The 23,498-nt window shown below is 40.3% G+C and overlaps 1 protein-coding gene and 1 long non-coding RNA gene across 2 annotated transcripts in view; one reads left to right on the top strand and one right to left on the bottom strand.

Annotated features, from left to right (window-relative positions):
- Positions 1-23,498, bottom strand: part of man2a1 (mannosidase, alpha, class 2A, member 1) — a 233,201-nt gene that overhangs the window by 99,662 nt on the left and 110,041 nt on the right. Inside the window, exons 10-11 of the mRNA XM_072583645.1 lie at positions 17,163-17,348; positions 7,292-7,406 (exon numbers count right to left, since the gene is read on the bottom strand). Of these exons, the coding sequence (XP_072439746.1) occupies positions 7,292-7,406; positions 17,163-17,348 (301 nt within the window). The remainder of the gene's footprint in view (positions 1-7,291; positions 7,407-17,162; positions 17,349-23,498) is intronic.
- LOC140485362 (uncharacterized) overlaps positions 1-23,498 on the top strand; it is a 107,702-nt gene that overhangs the window by 16,283 nt on the left and 67,921 nt on the right. The gene's annotated exons all lie outside the window — the stretch shown is intronic.

Raw genomic sequence — 23,498 nt, 5'->3', positions numbered from 1 at the left:
TGATTCAAAATATTACACAGACCTATGGGCTATGTGCAAGCTTTACACTTTATGATTTACATACCATATATTTCTCTGATTCACTTCCTTCCCAGTCAAGAAGGAATTGTGGAGAGATACAGAAAAAGTGTGGGAAGAAAGGGAATCACGAGACAAACATCAGCACTTTAAACAGTGGAAGAGAAAAAAACTGGACAAATGCAACAGCACCTAAAACAGCAATCGGTGCCAATTTACCTTCAGATCAGACTGATCGTATTTCAGAAAAATCAAGTGTGACAGAGTCATACAGCATGAAAAAAGACGCTTCGGTCCAACCAATCCATGCCGAACATAATCTCAGATTAAACTAGTCCCACCTGCCTGCACTTGGCCCATATCCTTTCAAACATTCCCTATTCCTGTATTTATCCAAGTATCTTTTAAACATTGTAATTGTACCCATATCCTCTACTTCCTCTTGAAGTTCACTCCACACATTCTCCCCGTGTCTGCGTGGGTTTCCTCACACAATCTAAAGATGTGCAGGTGAGGTGAACTGGCCATGCCAAATTGCCCATAGTTCAGGGATGTGTAAGTCAGGCGCATTAGTCAGGGGTAAATACAGAGGAGCCTCAATTATCCAAAGAATATCTAAAGGTACCGATAGAAACATTACAAAGATGTTACCAACACTTATCGCGTCTTTTGTTTACAATGATTAAAAGTGAATTTGGCTTAATAAAATGCTGCCGAGAACAGTCCTGGACATCAATGGGAACTCAGGCACCGTCTCCAAATGACTGCCCTCTCTCTCTCTCTGTCCCCCAACACTTTCCATGGAGTTCTAGACAGGGATGTACCCTAAACCCCTGTCCCCAGATAATCTCTTCAACATTGTCCTGTACAGGGCAGAGTGGGAACTTGTCAAAAAGTTGAGCATTTGGCTGTGTGCGTGTGTGCGCACGCGCCGGGGGGGGGGGGGGGGAGGCGGTGAGGTTGCAGGGCAAGGGGTGTGCTGTTGCCTAGTCTCCTGAATGGGGAGCAGACATAGTAAGTGCTCACTCTGTCAATCCCATTTAAGCGAAGCAGCAGCAGGGAGAGGCTACAGCAATGCTACAGGTCCCTTACATACAAGTGTGTGCCTGCTCAGAAACAAACCCTGAGACAGAGAGAGGGAGCAAGGCAGGCAGAGCGAGGAAAAAGGAAACTTCAGAAAACCCCGAATCCCACAAGGGAGGGGCACTGAATCAGTTATCTGAATAACCATTTATCCAAATGAAATACTGCCTGCCCATCCTGTTCAGACAATTGAGGTTCCTCTGTGTAGGGTAGGGGGAATGGGTCTGGATGTGTTACTTTTTGGAGGGTCAGTGTGGACTTGTTGGGCCAGAAGGCCTGTTTCCACACTAAGGATTCTAAATAAAATATGAACCACCCTCTGTGTAACAAACTTGCCTCACATCTTTTTTAAATCTCTCTCCTCGCACCTTAAAAATGTGCCCCTTCATCTTGAAATCCCCCATCCTAGGGAAAAAAAATCTCCCATCAACTCTATCTATATATCTCAATATTTTATAAACTTCTATCAGGTTGCTTCTCAACCTCCTATACTCCAGTGAAATAAGTCCCAGCCTTTCCTTATATCTCAAACCCTCCATACCTGGCAGCATCCTGGTAAATCTCTTCTGAACACCCTCCAGCTTGATAATATTCTTCCTGTAACTGAGCAACTAGAATTGAATACAGTATTCCAGAAGAGGCTTACCAATATCCTGTACAACTTTAACGTGATTTCCCAACTCCTATACTCAAAGGACTGAGCAATGAAGGCAAGTGTGCCAAACGGTTTTTTTTAACCATCCTGTCTATATGTGATGCAAACTTCAAAGAATTATGTACCTGCACCCCTAGGTCCCTCTGTTCTGCAACACTGCCCAAGGCCCTACCATTAATTCTATCAGCCCTACCCCTGTTTGTTGTACCAAAATGAATACCTCACATTTATCCAGATTGAACTTCATTTTTCAGCCCATGGACCCATTTGATCATCACAGGAAAACAAGTAGATGATCGGTTGGTGAGCATCCTAGTAACTTGCATTTCAAATTCAGGTAGTTCTTTAAATTCATTTGTGAGCGGTGGGTGTCACTGGTTGTGCCATTTATTGCCAATCCCTGGTTGCCCGCCATGTGGTGGTGGTGGCAAGCTGCATTCTTGAACTGCTTCAGTCTATTTGGTATAGGTACACTCATGACACCATCAGGGAGGGACTTCCAAGACTTTGATCCAGAGATTGGAGGTGCGATGATATACTTCCAAGTCAGAATGGTAAGTGACTTGGAGGGGAATTTGCAAGCAGTGGTATTCCCATGTATCTGATGCCCTCATTCTTCGAGATCAATTGTCATGGGTTTGGAAGATACTGTCTCAGGAGTCTTGGTGAATTTCTGCAGTGCATCTTTTGGATAGTAAACACTGCTGCTACGGAGAGTCCTTGGTTGAGGGAGTGAATAATTGTGGATGTTGTGGCAATAATGCGGGACACTTTGCTGTTGATGGTGTCTTGCTTCTTGAGTGCTATTGAAGGTGCATTCATTCAGGCAAGTGGCAACTATTCCATCATATTCTTGACATGTGCCTTGAACATGGTGGACAGGTTTTGGAGAGTAAGGAGGTGAGTTATGTGCTGCAGAATTCCTAACATCTGACCTGCTCTTGTAGCCACCATATTTATATGGATGGTTCCATTTGGTTTCTGGTCTTGTGGGATATAGGTAAAGTAGTGTTACTTCTGCAATCATAATTACTCATGCAAGGTAAATGAGCTCACACCAGTGTATAATTGTTTCAGCCAAGAGCTGATTCAACAAGAATGAAAACTGTGAAAGAAATACATAATTGTTTTTGTATGAGCTAAAATGTGCATGCAAGAATGAAATGTGCCTGCAAACAATGGTAGATGTTACAGACAAATAGATAAGGTGCTGTGAGGGGAGGGGGTTAAGCTAGATATGCCTGTACAAACAGTAGTTATAAGCATCTGTTTCCCGCTTCTGCAAAAACAAAAACAAACCACAATCATGAAGTCATGAGGTCATAAGGTCATAACAAGTAAGGGAGGATATACCTAACAATGGACCGCAGCAGGATGTGGTCAAAGGGCCTTGTGAAGCCAGAAAAGGCCGGATAAGGCAAGAGATAAACAAGAGTAATGGGTCTTAGAGAAGTGGGAGATGTCAACAGGGGAGGAGCAAAGGGATGAAAGAGTAGGAACCAAATTACATAAATGTTGTGTACTAGTTGAATTCAGTGTGTGTGTGTGTCCCTGCCTTGCGGACAGTGGACACCACACCCTCTTGCAAGAGTGAAATAAATGACACTACTGATTCAGATCTTGTCTCGGACTGAAATTATTGAAATGAGTGAGCTTCGTTTCTCACAGTCTCAAGGATGGTAAACCCCAGCATATTGATATTGAGGGATTCAGTGATTGTAATGTTATTACATATCGAGGGACAATGGATACATTCTTTCTTGTTGGAAATTGCTGTTGCCTAGCATTTGTGTACCAGAAATGTTACTTGCTACTTTTCAATCCTGCTGGGACTAAACTGGCTACATCTGGGAAGAATGTTCCCAGATGTTGGGGAAGTCCTGAACTGGGGAGGGGGGTCACAGTCTAAGAATAGGGCTAAGTCATTCAGGATTGTGATAAGGAAGAATATCTTCACTCAAAGAGAGTTGTGAATCTGTGGACGTCTCTACCACTTAAATCTGTTGGGACCAGTTTATTAGATAAACTCAAGAGGAAGCTGGACACGGCCTTTGCAGCTAAAGTGATAAAGGGGTGTGGAGACAAAATGGGATTGGGATACTGAAATGGAATGATAAGCCATGATCATTTTGAATGGTGGTGCAGGCTTGAAGGGCCGAACGGCCTACTCCTGCATTTATTTTGTATATTTCTAGTTTCTATTACTTGCTGCTTATGCTGTTTGGTATGTAAGCAGCCCTGTTTTGCAGCTTCACCAGTTTGATACTTCATTTTCAGATATGCCATGTGCTGCTCCTGGCATGTCCTCCTGTCCTCCTATAATTTTAGTAATAATGAGGTACACTTGTAAGAGTAAAGCTTATTAAATTGGCTGGTAAACATTTCCTATTTTTGTTAACTAGTGAATTTTCACTTGGGATAAGTAGAAAAAAATATTAAATATTAAAAATATAATCACAGGGAGGACTAGATATGTTAAACTAACATTAAATCAGTGAAATAATTAATTAAACACATAAAGTTGGCACTGCAGGTAATGTGTGGGAGCTGCAGAATGTGATAACCTGCAGATACCACTTTAGCCAAATGTACATCTGCAACTGGATGAACTTGAGCTCAGTCACTGAGGTGGAGGATGAGCTGCAGATACTGTGACACACCAAGTGGTGGAAAGTTACCTCAATATTTTGCTCCCGGAGGCAGTCTCATACTTCAAGATAGGGTCAATTGATTTGGCCCATGGTCAAGGGCATAAAGTGCGACTGAGTGTGGCAAATATGTTGCTACAAAAGACAGAAAATGAGGAGCCTCCAACATTAGCAATTGTTGAGCAGGTTTGAATTTCTTGCAGCTTGTGTAGACAAATGCTGCACTGCAGGATTGTTAAGCAAACTCACCTTGAAACTATGGTGCACAAAGCAATTTAAACAGGGGAAGCTAATAGGAATGCAGTGATAGCAGGGGACAGTATAGTTCGGGGGATAAACAGTTCTTTGCAGCTGACAACAACAGTCCAGAAGGCAGTGTTGCCTGTCCAATGTCAGGATGTCGCCTGTCTGCTCTGGACTAGTGTGGATATTGCAATGGGAGGCAAGGGATCCCAGGTGTCATGGTCCATATAGGTACCAGTGACAAATCTAACTCAGGAAAGAGGTTCATATTAGACAGTATGAGCATAGAATCAGAGATGTACAGCATGGAAACAGACCCTTCGGTCCAATCTGTCCATGCCGACCAGATATCCCAACTCAATCTAGTCCCACCTGCCAGCACCCGGCCCATATCCCTCCAAACCCTTCCTATTCATATACCCATCCAAATGCCTCTTAAATGTTGCAATTGTACCAGCCTCCACCACATCCTCTGGCAGCTCATACCATGCACGTACCACCCTCTGCATGAAAAAGTTGCCCCTTAGGTCTCTTTTATATCTTTCCCCTCTCACCCTAAACCTATGCCCTCTAGTTCTGGACTCCCTGAGCAATTGGAGGCTAAACTAAATAGGAGAACCACAAAGGGTATTAACTAAGATTAAAGGTTAGTCACAACAAGGTAGATCAATTTATAGCGAAATAGAAATAAATAGAAATATGATCTAATTATGGGGATGGGGCGGCAGGCTGATCAAGACTGCAAACTGAACATTCCAATAGTATTCAACATTTCAGAAGGACAAGCAAAGAAGAAAAGCAGGTAGGATGGTGCAGTATTAAAGAATGAGATCAGTACATTAGTGAAAGAGGACAAGACGTAGAATAAATTTGAGTGGAGTTAAGAAAGATCAAGAGGCAGCAAACATTGGATGGTGTTTATAGGCCACCAGACAAAACTGGTAATGCAGAGTAAAGCAGCAATCATGGGGAACTTCAATCAACATTCAGGCTCAGTAAACTTTATTTGCACTAATGCCATGCATGACAAAATTGCTGAAATGTGTAAGAGATGATTTTCTAGAACAATGCTGAGGAATCTAGTGCAGTGCATTGAGAACAGGCTAATTAATAATCTCATTGTAAAGGACTGTTCAGGAAACACAAAATTTTAAATGACACAGTTTAATTTGAATCTAAGAATTTATTTTCATTTATGGGAAATAGGCATCACTGGCTGGGCCGCTGGCATTTATTGGCCATCCCTAAATGCCCTTGAGAAGGTAGTGGTGACCGGACTTCCTGAATTGCTTCAATCCATTTATTGTAGATGAACACACAACGCATTTGGAGTTCTAGGATTACTGACCAGTGACACTGAAGCAATGGTGATTTATTTCCAAGTTAGGATGGTGAGTGGATTGGAGGGGAACTTGCTAGTGGTGATATTTCCATTAAGCTGATGCCCTTGTTCTTCTAGATATTAGTGATCGTGGGTTTGGAAGATGTGTATAAGGAGCCTTGATGGAATTTCTGCATGCATTTTGTAGATGATACACACTGAGTGTTAATCGAAAAGGAAGTGATACCAATCAAGCAGGCTGCTTTGTTCTGGACGGTGTCAAGGTTACTGTGGTGCTGGAGCTGCACATATCCAGGTATGTGGGGAGCATTCTATCATCCTCCTGACTTGTGCCTTATACGTGGGGCACAAGCTTTCAAGAGTCAGGAGCTGAGTTATTTGCTACAGTATTCTTAGATTCTGACCTGCTCTTGTAGCCAAAATACTTATATGGCTAGTCCAATTCAAGTTTTGGTCAATGGTTAGATTTTCTCTTGTTGGACATGGTCATTGCCTGGCACTTTTGTTGCATAAATGTTAATCACCAATTGTCAGCCCAAACCTGGATACTGGATTCATCTTTCTCATCTTCCTATTTCTGTACTCACTTGCACCTAGTGCTGGTAGTAAAATGGAGATCACTACTTTAGAGATCCTGTTTGCTCATCTTCTACCTAGCTCCCTAAACACCAATTGCAGGTCCATATTCCTGTTACTATCTGTGTCATTAGTACTAATGGGGATCATGATTGCTGCCTGTTGGCCACCCTTCCCAAAAAGAATGTCCTGCAGCTGTTCCGTGACATCCCTAACCTTAGCAATAAAAAGGCAACAAACTATGTTAGAATAACAATAATAATCATAGAAATGCTGATCTGTTCCCCAAAATGAAGAATCCCCATTAATACTGTTCTTTCCCCTTTTCTTTCTAACCTGCCATACAATGGGCTGCCATCACTGATTACCTGAGCTTAGGTTTTGCTGTACTCCTTCAAGGATTCCTTGCTGTCACCATTATCCAGAATGTGGAGGTGCCGGTGTGAGACTAGAGTGGGCAAAGTTAAAAATCACATGACACAAGTCTTATAACCTGGTATTGTGTAAATTTTAACAATATCCAACATGGGGAACTGGTTCATGTGTAGGACACCTGCAAACCTGCTGGTTTCTCTTGGACTGCCAAGAATCAAAGTTGCATAATTTAAGCAAACCTAGAAAGGCTTCTTTCCACAGATTTCCAAAGGTTTATTTTATTTACATCAATCCATTTTTATGACTAGTGTAAGGATAAAATGAAGCTATTTGAAAAATAACATTTCTTACCATTTGAAGAAAAGGCATTGAAGGGATATGCTTGTAATTTTCTTTGTCTTTTAAAATTAGAAAATGTGCTGAGTCACCTATTACTTTTTTCAAGTTCATTACTGAATGAAATAGTCTGTGAAGAGAAAGATCCAAGAACACAATACTTAAAATGCTTAATCTCACTTTTTTTGTCAGAGCATATGTGGAGATGTTTGCAGACTTCCAACAGCTTCTTCACTCACAGCACTACTCAGCCAGCACTTTTCAACATGTAACAGCACTATATATGCTTGATTCTATCGCAGATAGGCAAATGAGGTGCTCTGATCCAAAAGACAAGTGGTGAAATACAGATCATGAGCCAACCATTACAAAAGTTCCTAAATGAAGGTAGTAAGGTATGAAAATATTTACTTCACATAGTTTACATATTTACACATCACAGGGCCATACTTTTTAATTCAACCAGTTTCAGTCAATTCCTATTTTTAGGAGGACTAGTTATCATTCACCTTTGGCGTATGATTAACTACAATTACAAATTCCCATCTCTCACTAAATAAAAATCAAGACCATAATCTGTACAACTAAAAATTAAAAATAAATTAAGTCAAAGACTTCTATATTCTACACAAAACATTTTTGTTCCCTTTCTTGGATCCCTAACAATTTCTTTGTGTATGTATTTATCTTTGAAAAACAATTCAATTAGTTGATGAATTGCATTCACCATTTAATTGTTGGAATGATGAGCATAAACAAAACTGGTTGTCAAAATGGCCACTTGCGTATGAGCAATGGTGTCAGTTACTGGTGATTGATGCCCCTGAACTAAAATGAATCGGTACATGCATGGCAATATCACGATGTAATCTGTGTAATAAACTAAAATGAATCTGTGCATATTTGGCTGACATCTCTGCATTATCTGTACGCCTAAGGCCCAAGTTTTGGGAGTGGGGACAAAGTCTGGGAGCAGTGGCAGGGGTTGGTAGCAGGTCGGAGGCCAGGATTTCGGAGGCTAGGACTGGCACCAACACCGAAGATCGTGATAATAAAACTGGTCATTAAGCTGAGCAGCTTTTCACGGTGGAGGTGAGAGATTGCACCTCTGAGCTTGATTTGGACATCAAGGCAGGAATGCAGCACTGACAGCACCAAGAAAATGCTCCACCCAGCACTCAGCAGTCACATATTTATAATGTTAGAAGGCTGATGAAATAGATTACACTTTAGCTGGAAATCAACTGCATCTGTCACATCACAGTGATGTAGTACATCCGGTAGGGTTTCTGCACCTCCACACCCACCTGCCTCTCAGAGGGGGCATTCCTACAAACCCAAACCTATTTTAATCCTAGAGTTCTCCTTTCATTCCAGCATTTGCTTCAAGAAAGCAAAAATTAATATATAACTTATTTTCACTCACTTTTCAGCATGTAAATCATCCTATACAAGTAATTAACAACCAATAATATTAAACGAATACACCATCTGCACTGGACCTATTGTCATATAGCTGAAGTGAGATTCTGTACAAAGAGAAACCACAATATGTACCCATCCTACATTCAGGAAATAAAGCGATTAAAATTAATAATTAAATCTAAAATAGAAGAAAATGTTTTCATGAAGTAATAGGTTGAGATATGCACCCTATGGATATTTGGAGTGAATATCTAACATATTTCATTCAACAACTCAATTATCTTCTTTTACACAATTATTTTAATTAGCAATCCTAACTTTAACAATTTAATCTCAAAAACAAAAATACCCAAATTCAAACAGAATTATTATATTTCAGACTTATTGTTTGTAATAAATACATATTTATTTTCTCAGTTAATTAACTTTATTTGTTTATCTTGACTTGGCTCTAGTTTGATTAGATTTCTACTAATCATGCCTACGTTGTAAGGGTCATGCTTAAAATCTTTACGACAAAATCCTGCTTCTATACCTATACATCACTGGTCATTAATACTCTGAATATTTCATAAGTAAAAAGCAAATCTGTAGTAGTATTCCCTACATTTTCAGTGTCAGAGTCAGCATTTTCAAAGTTTATTCAAACATTAACTAACAAAAAACAACATTGGATGTTCTTGCTTTTAGAGCCAAAGTAAAGAGATTTCTGGCTGATCCTATTCAGGTGTTGTACTTTCTGATCTTTCAACAAATATTTTAACTTGCTAAATTCTTTCATGGGGTGAGTGTTGTCCATCTTGACTGCCCTTGAACTGAGTGGACTTTTCAGAGGGAAATTAAAAGTCAACCACAGAGTCATAGGTAAGAAGAGCATATTTTGCCCCATAAAAAATGTTAGCGACCAAGTGGGGATTGTGTTCTTGGAAGAAATTATATATGACACTTATCAGGACAATGAGACATTACAAGCATAAATAACGAAGTACTTGTGAAGCACAATCACTGTTGCACAGAGTGCGGAAGGCATATTGTACACAAGATACTCCAACAAATAGCACTGTAATAACAAACAGCAAACATTTTTTGTAATGAAGCAAACTGTGAATGCTGGAAATCCAGAACCAAAGTAGAAAAAACTGGAGAAACTCAACAGGTCTGGCAGCATCAGTGAAGTGAAAGTAGAGTTAAACATTTTGGCTAAAGAACTTAAGAACTAATAGTAGATAAGAAAATGTGATATTATATGCTGAATACAGGAAATGAAGGCTAAAAAGGAGTAAGCAACATGTGGAGACAAAGCCTGAATGGAGGAAAAAACACAGTCAGCAGACCAAGGCATGGATAGTAAGCTGGGGGAGTTAAAAAAATAATGGGGACTATAAGTAGGTGTAAACGGTCATAATGGTCGCCATTATCGGCTTTTCTTTCCCCCAGTTTACCATTATCCATCCCTTTGGCAGCAACTAGCAGGTCTGACAGCATTTATGTGAGAAAGCAGAATTAATGCTTCAAGTCTGCTGACACTTCATCAGAATCAATCCATGATGGAGCCTCTTTATCCTTCCTTGCATCACCAGCCAAGTGGTTGACAAGACAGGTTACCAGTTACAATGAGTAAGGGATGAGCTTGTTTGAAAGGAAGGTTCAAGAGATGGCCACAGAACCCATCCATATTTAGCATAGACAGGAAAAGTGATGGCAGCAGCATGTGAATGGAGCCTAGATACCCAAGTATGAGGTGTTGGAGCCCTTGAAAGAGCAGCAAAATAGAAGGGGGTGAGATATAGTATAGCCTTCGGTTGGAGTAATAACAGGTTCAATGTCTTCAATGTGACCAAAAGGCAGTGCAAGCAAAGGCTTTGAATATTTACAGGTATGGTGGGAGATATCTATGCTATGTTGAAGACAGACCTCTTGCTTCAAATGTGTGCCCACAAATGGGGCCTTCAACCCCAAGCTAACTACTACCAGAGAATCTGCTCAAGATTTCAGCAACATTTTTCATTCAGCCACACACCAGTACAACATGTCAGTCACTGCTTGATTTGGAAACGTATTACATTCTCTACAGATTTGGAGTCACAGACTCAATAGCAGCAGGGCTCAATTCAATAGATGACTTTTCACAAATCTAAGGTGCAATAGAACATAGAACAATACAGCATACAGCACAGCAACAGGCCCTTCAGCCCACGATGCTGTACCAAACATTAAGCCAAATTAAGTTAATACCTTCTGCCTGTCCTTGGTCCACATCCCTCTGTTCCTTCCATATTCATGTGCTTATCTAAAAATCCCTGAAAGGCTCTTAGATTGCACTGATATCACCATCAAATCACTTTCAGAAGCCACATAGATACCTAAATAGAACATTAGAGTAGTGGTGGGCAACTACATGATGTGACACTGTAAAAAGACGAAGATGCCACTGAGGTGAAGGATGACTAGAGAAGAAATGGTGCTAGAGAATCCAAGACTGGCTTAGTACATGTTACTGGGGAGCACTTATTACGTGGGTGGTTCTTCAACCAACGCTTCAGGATCTGGCAGTACCTTCACCAGCCAGCACCTGGCAAGCCTTTGCCACACATTCCAAGAAAATATATATTCCTCATATATTCCAGGAAAGACTCATTCTCCAATACCAGGTTTAAGTCCACAAATACCCTTGATATAATCTGATCGCAAATTATTGAATTCTGCATCACCAGTAGCCTGCAGCCAATCTAATTGGAACCCAGCAGCTATATTGTGGAGATCTGTATTGTGGAGATCGACTCAGCGCAGACTCACGACAGTGACAAGGTCAATAAAGGCAAGATTATGCTGAAGAATGACAACACGGTTCTGCGACAGCAACATGGCGAACAGACTTGACGCTGGATGAATGCTTCCTGCTGGTAATGGTCTCAGTATTGGGGTGGAAGAGCCCACATCCAGGCTCATGGCTGAGCACTTAAAGATTAGATTAGATTCCCTACAGAATGAAAACAGGCCCTTTGGCCCAACAAGTCCACACCGACCCTCCGGAGAGTCGCTCACCCAGACCCATTCCCCTACCCTCTATTTACCCCTGACTAATGCATCTAACACTATGGGCAATTTAGCATGGCCAATTCACCTGACCTGTACACACCTTTGGATTGTGGAAGGAAACCGGAGCACCTGGAGGAAACCTACACTAAAGAGGACTGTAACATTGAACTTTTAACTTTAATTCTTTACTTTTCTACTTTATTCTTTAAGATTTTGTACTTAGGATCCTCTGTACCTAAGATGGTGCTGGAGAATGGCGACTTTGTACTTTTCGCTATACTCCTGTCTTTGAGCACATGTGACAATAGAATCCAACTCTAACTCTACTTGAGGTTTCGTTTGTCTATAGGACTGTAGCATATATTAGAGTCTCGCAAAGACCTGGAGATTGTCACCTAGTTGTGTAGTAAGATCAGGTCTACATACTGATGAGTGAATACTAATAGGCTTTATCAAACCTAAGAGACCAGACCGCCTGGAGCCCCACAGATCTATGTAATCTGGAGACACTATGACACAACTCTTAATGCATAAACCCTGTTACAAACAATTTCAAGAGTAAAGCTACTGTTAACCCTTTACTTGCCCAACTTCTTTGATTGAACACTTAATAACCAAGAACATTTAACTATTAATATCTAACTTCTCATCCCATGTCCGCTCCCTACAAGTCTCTGTTGATTGAGGTCTTAATCTCCAGTAGTACTCTCATCTCTCCTGGAGGAGATGTAGTAGGTACTGTCTTGGGAAGCATGTGCGTGAATGATATGCTAGTTTCTTACAACAGCTCTTTCCTAGGCTGCATTGCAGTGAAAACTAATCCATGACAAAATGATGGATGACCTTCAGATATTTAACTATCACAAACCCTGCAAGACGAAAATGAAAAACTGAAATTTTGCCTTTCACTTCGATCTGTGGCACACTTTGAGGCAGGGATAAATCTGTTGGTTGAAAAGAAGGATAAACTCTCGACAATGAGAACTTTTACATTACTCCCAGCGTAAGATTTTTACTTTATGTAGATATTGACATTCAACTTCACATTTGCTTCTGTGACGCTTCTCCTCTCTGGGTAAAAACGTTGCCAGAACTCCATCAGTAAGTAGAAGAGCATCATCATCCATAAAGAAATAGACTTCGGTACCACAATCTGTGAGAAATTCAAACATTGCACTGATGATTTCTGCTAACTGGGCTACTATCCACCCAGTCTGAAGCTTCACTACTTATACATCTTTGTTGAAACCTTGAAAACTCATTCTTAAATGACTGGAGATCATTTCATTATCATAAACTTCTCTATTATCGGGACCATTTTGTTGCCTGTATAAAATTCTGAAGCTTTGTTGGTTTAATGGAAGAACTATAAACACCTTCTCAGCCACTTTCCCTTCAAGTGTTATGATCTCGGTCGCTGTTCAGTTCTCTTAATTGAAATGACTTACCTCCATTTGAGTTTCCTAAAACTTTGTCAAAATTAATCTCTAATGACATTGAGGTGCAGCTAACAGCTGGCACTTCAGCATGTTGATGTCTTTCTGCTTCCTTCTAGTGCTTCTACACAAGAGAAGATTTTTTTAATCTAATAGTGGCTGCTGATATTGTTGCTATTGTTGCACATCATTGGTTATTTCGCCATCCAACCAATCTTCCTTCTTAGTTATCCTAGTCACCACAAAGGTGCTTTTCCTAAAAAGAGACAGCAGAATCTTTACAAACTCAGCACCAGAACGCAAGGATAGAGGAAGATCCAGAATTCTGCTTCCACTAAATTAACACCAGGACTGGTAGCTTCATCTAGCGCTTTCTTTAGGATACATTGACAAAGCTCTAGAATGTTGTCTTGTGATTGAAGCTACAAACAGCACCAAAGCTGAAAGTAATCAGTTTTGAAGAAAATGAACATTTCATATTGTCTTCTTGCAGTTCCAGACATCCAGTCTCTGTAGTGAAGACTAATTCAGAGCACAATTAGTCAACTCACTGCCTTCTGCATCTTCTAAAAAAAAGGTGCAATGGTACACAAGCACATTCACTTTATGAAAGTGATAATGCAGAATGACTACTAGAAATCTGTGATCTCTCTTTCCTTGTCGCAATACATAGCTTATACCTGTTCTTTAACTCTGATTTTAATATCTCCTATATCCAAAGGATGAATGGAAAACAGCTGGAGAGTTCTTGACCTCAACTATGGAACTGCTTCTGTAAGAGTGGACACATAGGCTGCTGTATCCATTTACTTGTCATAAATCATAACCTCCACATGCTAGAATTCATCTTGTGGGTCTGCACAATCATGGAAGCTAAAACTGATCAGTGGATTTGTTACAATTGCTAAGAAGAATTCATCCTGCTCCTGTGTCCTCTAATGCTGGGACATCAACCAACTGCTCTCATCTGGGCTTAATTTTCTGTCCTGCTGTTGTAGCTCTGTTATGGTGTGTCTCTTAGCACTCAAGACAGTCTAAAATTTTATATGGGTTGAGCTCTCATCAGTGGAGTTCTTTAATGTAGTTGACATTGCCATGTTTCTTCGCATGCTTTCTAGTATTTTCACAGTGCTCATTTATTCCTGATCCCTGTAAACCCTCTGATCGACTATAATATCTTACCCACCCCACTATGGCCAACTGTTTTTGCATACAGTTCGCCTGGTGTGGGTCTTTGCTTGCTTTTCCAAGACTGATTAGCATTTTCCCTCTTTATGGCCTAATGTTTACATGGGCCTTGAACACCAGCACCTCGCAGCAGTATACACTATGGTCAGATTGCTAAACTGGCCTCACCTTTCACCTACGGCACTGTATAACTACTGGGTTTCGCTCCAGGTGCACCTTGCTGCTTGCCTCTGGTTCCATGGATTTGGCCACTGCCACTACATGTAGTGAGATTACACTAAGGTGAACATTAACCAACTTTATTAAACTTAACTGACCAAAAGAGTTGATAAGAGACATACTTTGAACCCTTCAGATTCAGATTTCGCTTTTTCATGGTCTTTCAACATAATAATATAGGTCCTTGTCCACAAGGTCAGCAGCTATTCTTAAATATATAGTTAACCCTTTACTCCAAGTGCCAAAATGAAGTCTACCCCAATGTTAAGAATGCACTCATGCAGTGCAAGACAGGACTCAGCATTTGCAAATATGGCTGCTGCACCAACAGAAAGGTAACAGAAAGGTAAGACAAAGCCTACGGTGTGATGGGCAACCATTCACTTACTTCAACAATAATGGCAGACTTAAGTTATTTGCCACATTCAGTGCAGTAAATTACCATGTCAGCCCACAGTCTGTAACACATAGAAAGCCAAGGACATGATTTCTATGTTAACTCCCATAAATCCAAATACAATCTTCATTCAATACCATATATAGTCCTGACTTGTGAAGTCACTACTGTACATTCACAGAATATGTACAGAAACAATGTCACCATCAGACCATTCTAAGAACCTATACCAGATAGATTGTCACATCACAATTTTTCAACATTGTCTCCCCAAAAACAACCATGAATGGAGATCATATGGATGAAGGGCCCACAACGTCTACACCATTTGGTACAGCACTAGAAGTATTACTGAAAATCTGACATTCCTATGCAAGACATCCATGGTCACACCCTTCATTGGCATCGTGTAACTGAAAGACGTACAACTGATCACAATCTTCATTTACACTAGTAAGAACATGCAGTTTTATGTTTAACAGATATACACCTAAACATCTCATTGTTTCAATTGTAGAATGTATTTACAGCTAATGAAAATCTCTACTTACAATGAGACAAAACAATGAGAAAAAGGGTCATTGGACACGAAATGTTAACTCTGATTTCTCTTCAGAGATGCTGCCAGACCGGCTGAGCTTTTCCATCTACTTCTGTTTTTGATGCCGATTTTTCAATTCTGGGTAAACTATAAAGGACATACTGATGGAGAATGAAGATACAGAAGGTGCAGTGCAAAAAAGATGGTGAAGAAGATGCAGGTTACCACATAACATCTCTGCCTTTTCCTTATTTCCAGAGAAATTAGGCTATGTTTACTTTCTCCATTTGCTTCATATAGAAATATTTAAAATCTGTTTTTATATTTCTTGCAAATCTACTGTCAAATTCTCTTTTGTCTTTCCTTATCAATATTTTCAGCCTCCTTTGTTGAACTCTAAAATCTTCAAAGTCATCAAGATTGCTACTCTTTCTGACAACATTACAAGACTCTTCCTTGATTTAATGTTATCTTTAACTGATTGTGTTAGCCATAATGGGAATACCTTCATTGTGGACATTTCTGCCTTAAAAGGAATGTTTATTTGTTGCAAATGAGACACAATCTTTTTCAGTACTACTTCCTTATTTGTATTAATGAGTTTATTTTGCTGGAGGTGATCATTACTTGACACTTGTGTGACACAAATGTTACAGGCTTTGGATCAGTGCAAGCCAGTATGTTGTCTGATTTCAGTCCCTTTGGTAGAGACTGTTTGATTATCTGAGGAGCTGCGAATGATAAAATTGCATAGTATGCAGTTTCAATGAAAATCCCCATTTTAGACCTTCTAAAGGAAGGTAACCAATAAACCAGTTAAAAACGGTTCAGTCTAGGACATTTCACATTTATAATTTAGACAACTCTGTTAAATCTCCTTTCAGTATTCTTGAAAATTAGATCTTCTATGAGAACTACAAGCACAGTACAAGCTGATTCCTATTTCAAGAATGGGTGCTGGTAGTTTTAACTATAAGGAAGCATTCAGAGAACCCAAATGCAACTTGCCCTAGCTGCACAGTGGATGTTGTTCAAGCATTCTTTGGAACATGTTTTGCCAATATTTGTTACTGTTTAACATGGGAATGCAAGTAAAAAGAGAAAAACAGAATTAGAACTCTCTGTGCAAGAAGTAAATGAGCCTGAGTCACTTGTGTTTTTGTGAACAAAGACTGTTTTACATTATGTAAAAGAGTATCACTTGCGCTTATGATTTCCAAACACACAGGTGTTGAGGAAAACCAACTGTAAAACTAAGTTCAAAAATCAGATGCACTAAACAGAACTGCATGTAAAAGAAAATTACTTGTTTACCATTCCATTTTAACATATTAAGTAAATCAGTTGCACCGCAGAAAATAGCTGGAGAAATTAATCTCTTTCCATTATATAAAACATAAGCAAACATAGCTGTATGAATTAAATGTGAAAACAATCAGATCAGGACTCAGATGATAAAGCAAGCTGGATTGACTGATCTCCCTCTCTCATATTTTATATTAAAATATAATTTTACAAAATCAAATTCATTTACAAGTTAGTCAAGCACTCATGAAATATTATCACATCACTGTAAAGATAAACTCAAAACCAAATGTAGAGAAAACTAATTCAAAACGAGTCCTACAATATAGTATTTACCTGGTTCCATAATCCATGACGACCCACTCTTTAGCGGTTCCAGTAATTGCGTCATGATGCTGGAAAAGGCCAAGGTTTCGTCTTGCTTCTGTGAGCAGTTTATAATCTTCAGATGAAGGGAACATTGTCATTTTATTGGATTGCTGAGCACCCACCAATGCTAAAGAGTAAAGGATTTCTGCTGCCCTGCAGAGGAAAACAAAATATATAACATTTATTTTTAAGCTAAAAAGGCTCAACAGTTCTTCCTGATGCAGGAAGTGTCAAGTAAATTTTACATTATTAACTTAAAGAAAAATCCATAATCAAGATTTAATATATTTTAAATATAATTCAATATGAAATCATTGTAAACAACTGCATGTAAAAGAAAATTACTGATTCTTCATTCCATTTTAATGTATTAAATGAATTTCTTCACAAATTATAAACTGGATTCCAAGGAATATTTTGCTTCCTTCATAAGTCTCACATTCTTTGGGAAGGAAGGTTCTATTATTCTCCATAGCCCAAACAAAACTGACACTTTTAAACTGTTTCCAAATGAGTTAATCCTTGGTAATATTCAGATATTTGGGTATATTAGTGCAATCCCCACAAAATATGAAAGGACCACTACTTTTTAAACTAACTTTATTAAAATTATTCAATTTAGTCAGATTGAATTTGTCTCATCTCTGAATTCTTCATGTAACAGAGAGACCATGCAAAAAGAAAAAGAGTGAATTGGCTGGTTGGACTGCTGCGTTTTAAACAAACAGAATTTATTCACAAAATTATGGAATGAAACACAACAAAGTGAAAATTGAATACCTGAATAGCTTATCCTATCTGAACCAGACAGGCTATCCCAGCTTAATGATGCTGTTTCAAAATACTTGCAACAGTCTCAATAACAAACCCCTTAGCACTAAGAGTAAAAATGACACAAAAAGTTTACAGGTTATGAAGTCAGAAGGAGGGCAAGTACTAAATTGGACTTGCTCCAGCAGCCTTTCTTCACACAGCCCCTACTGCAACTAACTCTAATCTAAATAAGGCTAGCTGCACAGCTAGCTGGCCATTCCAGTTTGATGATACCAGTTTTTTTAAGACATGAGAACTTTAGGCCTGAGGTATTATCTGTTAGAGGTAAACAAAAAGGGTCCCAATAAACCACTCAAACCCCAGCCTAGTTGGAGCCTGGCCAATTACTCCGTCTCTGAAAAAACCCAAGAATAATCTAACGTTGTCAAAAAGAATAGGTTTGTCACAAGTGCCATGGACTCTTTTCCATTCACCTGAGAGATCAAAGTGCCTTGGGTCAGCAGTACATCTGAAAAATGGAACTCTGCAGCACTCCATCAAGATGGCAGCGCTGGCAAGGTAGGTAGCATTTGGGCTCCTGAGCCCAGCCCTCTAGGTCAGCTCTTCCTCTTCCCTTTCCATCTTTTTTCTTTTTCTTTATCGTCTTATAGTTGGCGATGATGGAGGTGTCATCACAGAAGAGGCTGGAGCAGAACTCATGGCAAAGATAGTGAGGTGGTAGCTGCAACTTTGGCTGCATGGTGAGCCTGAATCAGGACTCCTAGTGATGCCATCGAGGCAGCTGCTGCATCTTTAGCTGCATTTTGGACCCGGCTTGGAATTCTTAGCAATGTTGGCAAGGCAACAGCTGCAGCTTTGAGTGGTGGCACCAGGAATTCCTGGGGCATTGGTGGAACCTGGAACAGGGACTCATTGCAGCGCAGAGATCAGAACAGCTTACAGAAACCCTGGTGACCTTAAGAAAATTGGGAGCTGTGCTTGTTAAAAAGAACTGGAAAGTTGAACATTATTTCTTATTTTTCTGTCTTTCTAAATTTCTGCCAATTGAACATAAGATGATGTAGTTAAGTAATTTATTTCTATTCATTTTGCAATCGAAAATAGCACCAGATTGCAGCAACAAAACACTTTTTACTGTATTTTCCTAAATAAATATGACAATAAAATCATTTATTCATTCTCTGGGTACTCAAATGGAGTGTCAGCATTGATCTTTGCTCTGGACCTTAGAATGTGCTCATCTGCAACACTGAGTTACAGTCAACTCTTTACACTGGAAGAGCAATAGATTTCAGGCTGATCAAGATCATCTTTCACCATGTTGATCGTCCTCCAAATGCAGTCGTTAGTTTGTCGCAGTGTGTCCTCCAGGGAACAGCCCACAGAGCACAGAGTGCCGCATTTCGGAGATTCACAGAGACATCATTCTCCAGATCTTCTTTGCAAAAACATCCTCCGGAAGGAGATGTATGACAGTCTCTTTGCCAGTGCAGCCATTTCAAGTGGCAAACAAGAGACCAGACATGCATTAAGGGTCTAGTGGGTAGAGCCCTTCTCACTACGAGCCAAGCTACATCTTGGTGCTTCAGTAATGAGGCATTCTGCCACGTGACTTTGATGGTCTGCTCAGGGAACCACGCCACAGAACCCACCCTCTCCTTTTCCTGGTCTCGAGGACACTATATATTGACCACTTTCTGATGGCTTTTTTAAAACAATATTTTCCAAAGCACAGGTGATACAGAACTGTCCAACTACCTATAGTGTTCCACAGCAACGAGGCGAGGCCCATACCTTATAACAACAGGAAAGGTAGAACATCAATACATAGTAACACTTGGTGTTTCCGTACCAAGTGTCTACGCATAGCTTGATGTAACCACACACAGAGGTGGTTATCAGGATGAGGGCAACATTGGATATGCCTTTACTTCGCCTTATCCAGAGGTTTGTACATGGTGTCCCTGTGGATCCAGTCCATCTTCAACCTCCAGATGTAGTGGAAGATATCTCGGGTGAATGCAAAAGTGCAATTTCAGGGAATGGACCTGACCTGCAGCACGTGCAGCAACACAGAGTACCTCACATCTGATGACCACATTTTTACCCACAATGGAGGGGAAGCGGTGCTCCCATCTGTCTAGTTGCTGCCTTGTCTTGGCAATACATTCTTCCTGAGTTTTGGAACAAGCCATGATCGCTTTGAACCATATTCCCAGGACCCTCTGGGAATCTGTCCTGACGATTAAGGAGATAAAGGATTGGTCAGCCCAGTTTCCAAAGAGCATGGCCTCACTCTTTCCTCAGTTTACCTTTGCTCACGAGGCCACTTCCAACTGGACACAGATGCTTACAAGTCTACAGTGACAGCTGATCCAAGCAGAAAATGGTGATGTCATCCATGTACAGGGAGGTTTTGACCTGCGGGCTTCCACTGCCTGAAATAGTCATCCCTGTCAGACTTGCATCATTTCTGATGGACTCGGCAAAAGGTTCAATACAACACACAAAAAACAGACAGTAAAGAATTGCATGCCTTGACTGACTCCAGATCTGATTGGGAAACTTTGATTCCCACCCATTGATTGAGAATGCACTAATGATGTTGGTGTCGAGCTGTTGGTTATAATTCTGGAATCTCTCCCCAAAACCCATTTTGGAAAGCACATCCCACACGTAGATGCGTGATAGCATCTCAAAGGCCTTCTGATCAATGTTGACGAGGCAGGTGTCCAAACCCCTGTCCTGCACATAGGCGATTGTATTCCTAACGGGTGCAAGGCTTTCAGAGACCTACCTGCCCATGTATCATCTACATTTAGCAGCGAAACTGATCAACAATTTCTAATTTCCTCTTTCACCCCCTTCCACTTATAGATGAATGTGGTAATACCTTGCATCATGGATTTGTACATGCTACGTGCCAGAAGCATACAGTTGTACAGCTCCAGCAAAATAACAAAATGGCCGACCAACAGAAAGGAGCAGCTTGCTTGAGAATTAAAACACAAGATGTCTGACTGGAGAGAAATAAGACTAATAGTCTATTCCAGCCTTTAATTAAAGAAAATGACAAAATCTTTGAACAAAGTTACACCAAGGCCATGAGTACGCTATTCCAGCAAGCGTTGATAAGGAGTCTTTGAAATAGACAAACAACTAATCCTAGTTGTCATTAATGGAAAAGTAAATGCCCAGATTCTGAAGGGGTACATCAGTGCTGCCTCCTTCAAGCTGTATGTACCTTCCGAGGAAGCCAGAACATCTGCCGCCAAGACAGGAGGGATGTTGTACATATGGACTGTAAAAAAACTGGCACCTCTTGCTGGAAGGTGCCACAGACAGGACAGAGAAGGGACCTTGACCTCCATTCTCATCAAATACTTTCAGGAGACATTTATGTTCCTTCACACTCCGAAAGGTCATGTGGAAATATTCCCACTGGGGAAATCCTGCAGACAGAAACATCCACTGCTTAGAACGCACAGCAGGATCCTCTTTTCAAAGGAAGTCCAATTGATTGCAGTTTCTTCCTAAAACTTCTTCATCGTCATCCTGACTGCATTCTGGACACCCCAGCCTGGGCCTGGGGCCGGGGTATGTTCAGCAGTCATAGCTCGGGTTGGCATTAGGCCGAACTAGCATAAAGATCCACCAATAGAAGCTTCGCTCAACTGAAGATCATCTAACGACCAATTACAATCCAGTGACAATCTCAAAATCCTCTGATGACTCGCAACTTAGAGCTTACACTTAGTCTTGCCAAATTTCCTCCAATGCAATTTTAACCCTCCTTAGAATAAGGAAACCAAAACTATACAGCGTTCCAGGTTTGTTCTCAAGAATGCCCTTTACAGACGTAGCAAGATTTCCATCCTTCTATACCCCACAATCCTTGCAATAAAGACTAACTTTTCATGTACCTTTCTAATTATTTCTGCCACCAAAAGTGAGTAGGGTTGGTCTATTTGTACATTTGTTAACTTGCGTAGACAATACATTTCAAACATTAATGGACAACTTCAATAAAACTCAGAACTCAGTAGTGAGTATGGCTCAAGGAAGAACTCGTTATATTCAAGTTGGAAGCAATCAAGACTGGTAATGGGAATAAGAAAAGTAGTAAGTGAGATTAGAAGAAAGATGAAAAGAAGCATCAGATTGCATCATAATGAAAAATAATGCTTAAAAGGCAGAATTAAATGCACTCTACTTGAATGCAGTCTCTACACAGACTCTTTCTGTGTTGTAAAAACTCTGACACAACATTCACAACAAGGCTAATGAGTTGAAGGCAGATGTTAAGGTAAATGAGCATGATTTAATTGATTCTGATGGCAGGTCATTTAGGACAAAGTATGTCTCAGGCTACCATAATAATCCAACTTTATTGATCAGGAGGTGATTAAATTCTGCAAAGGCAGAAATTACTCATTTTGACTGTGTTCAAGTTTTGAGAAAGACTGTCAGAAGATGTACAATAGTTCAAAAATATCTTAAGGTTTCTGGACAATAACACAGAAGTGCACACATCAGCAGAAACTTGAAAATGTGAAATAACACAGTTCCCCCCAACGGGGAGGTACTACTAGGCATTTGTCCTGAATTTCAATACAGTAGTGGCTTAATTAACAAATTTGTTAAAGAAGAATATAAAATTTACCTGGTCAGGATACTGTCAAATCATCTTTCAGTGGTTGAAAAGCATGTAAATAAATTAAACTGGTTTAGTTGCCCTGAATTTCAAAACACCATTCAAAAGAATGATTGATACCAGTAATGTGGGCATTGGAGCAGTAACAAGAGGTAATTGAGCTGTGCAAGGCCACTTGAGAAACAATGACCATGAGATGACAGCACTCTCCAATGAAAACAGTAGTCTTAATGAAGAGTTGATTCTGAGGGACCAAAATCTAAATAAAACAGACTATGATGCCATGAGGCACAAGCTGGGCAATGATAAATTGGGGACCATTACTGAAACAAAGGACCGAATGGCAAAAACATAATGAGTGGATGGAGGAACCACAGTATTTTATTCCTGTCTGACAAAATAAAATGGGAAAGTTAGATTAGATTAGATTACCTACAGTATGGAATCAGGCCCTTCGGCCCAACAAGTCTACGCTGACCCTTCAAAGGGTAACCCACCCAGACCCATGCCTCTACCTGCATTTACCCCTGACTAATGCAGCTAACACTATGGGCAATTTAGCCTGGCCAATTCACCTAACCTGCACATCTTTGGACTGTGGGAGAAAACCAGAGCACCTGAAGGAAACCCACAGAGACACAGTGAGAATGTGCAAACTCCACACAGTTACCCAAGGCTGGAATTGAACCCAGGTCCCTGGCACTATGAGGCAGCAGTGCTAACCATTGAGCCGTGGTGCTGCCACAAGGACTATGTTCAACAAGGAAAATTAGGGATAGTATTAGATCAAAGGAAGGGGCATACAAATTGGCCAAAAGAAAACAGCAAATCTGAGGAGTCGGAGCAGTATTGATCTCAACAAAGAAGTAGAAAGG

The sequence above is a fragment of the Chiloscyllium punctatum genome, chromosome 2 (assembly GCF_047496795.1).
Source record: "Chiloscyllium punctatum isolate Juve2018m chromosome 2, sChiPun1.3, whole genome shotgun sequence".
NCBI classification, from domain to species: Eukaryota; Metazoa; Chordata; class Chondrichthyes; order Orectolobiformes; family Hemiscylliidae; genus Chiloscyllium; species Chiloscyllium punctatum.
Note: the sequence above shows the minus strand (reverse complement) of the source record. Positions and strands in the feature narration are given on the sequence as shown.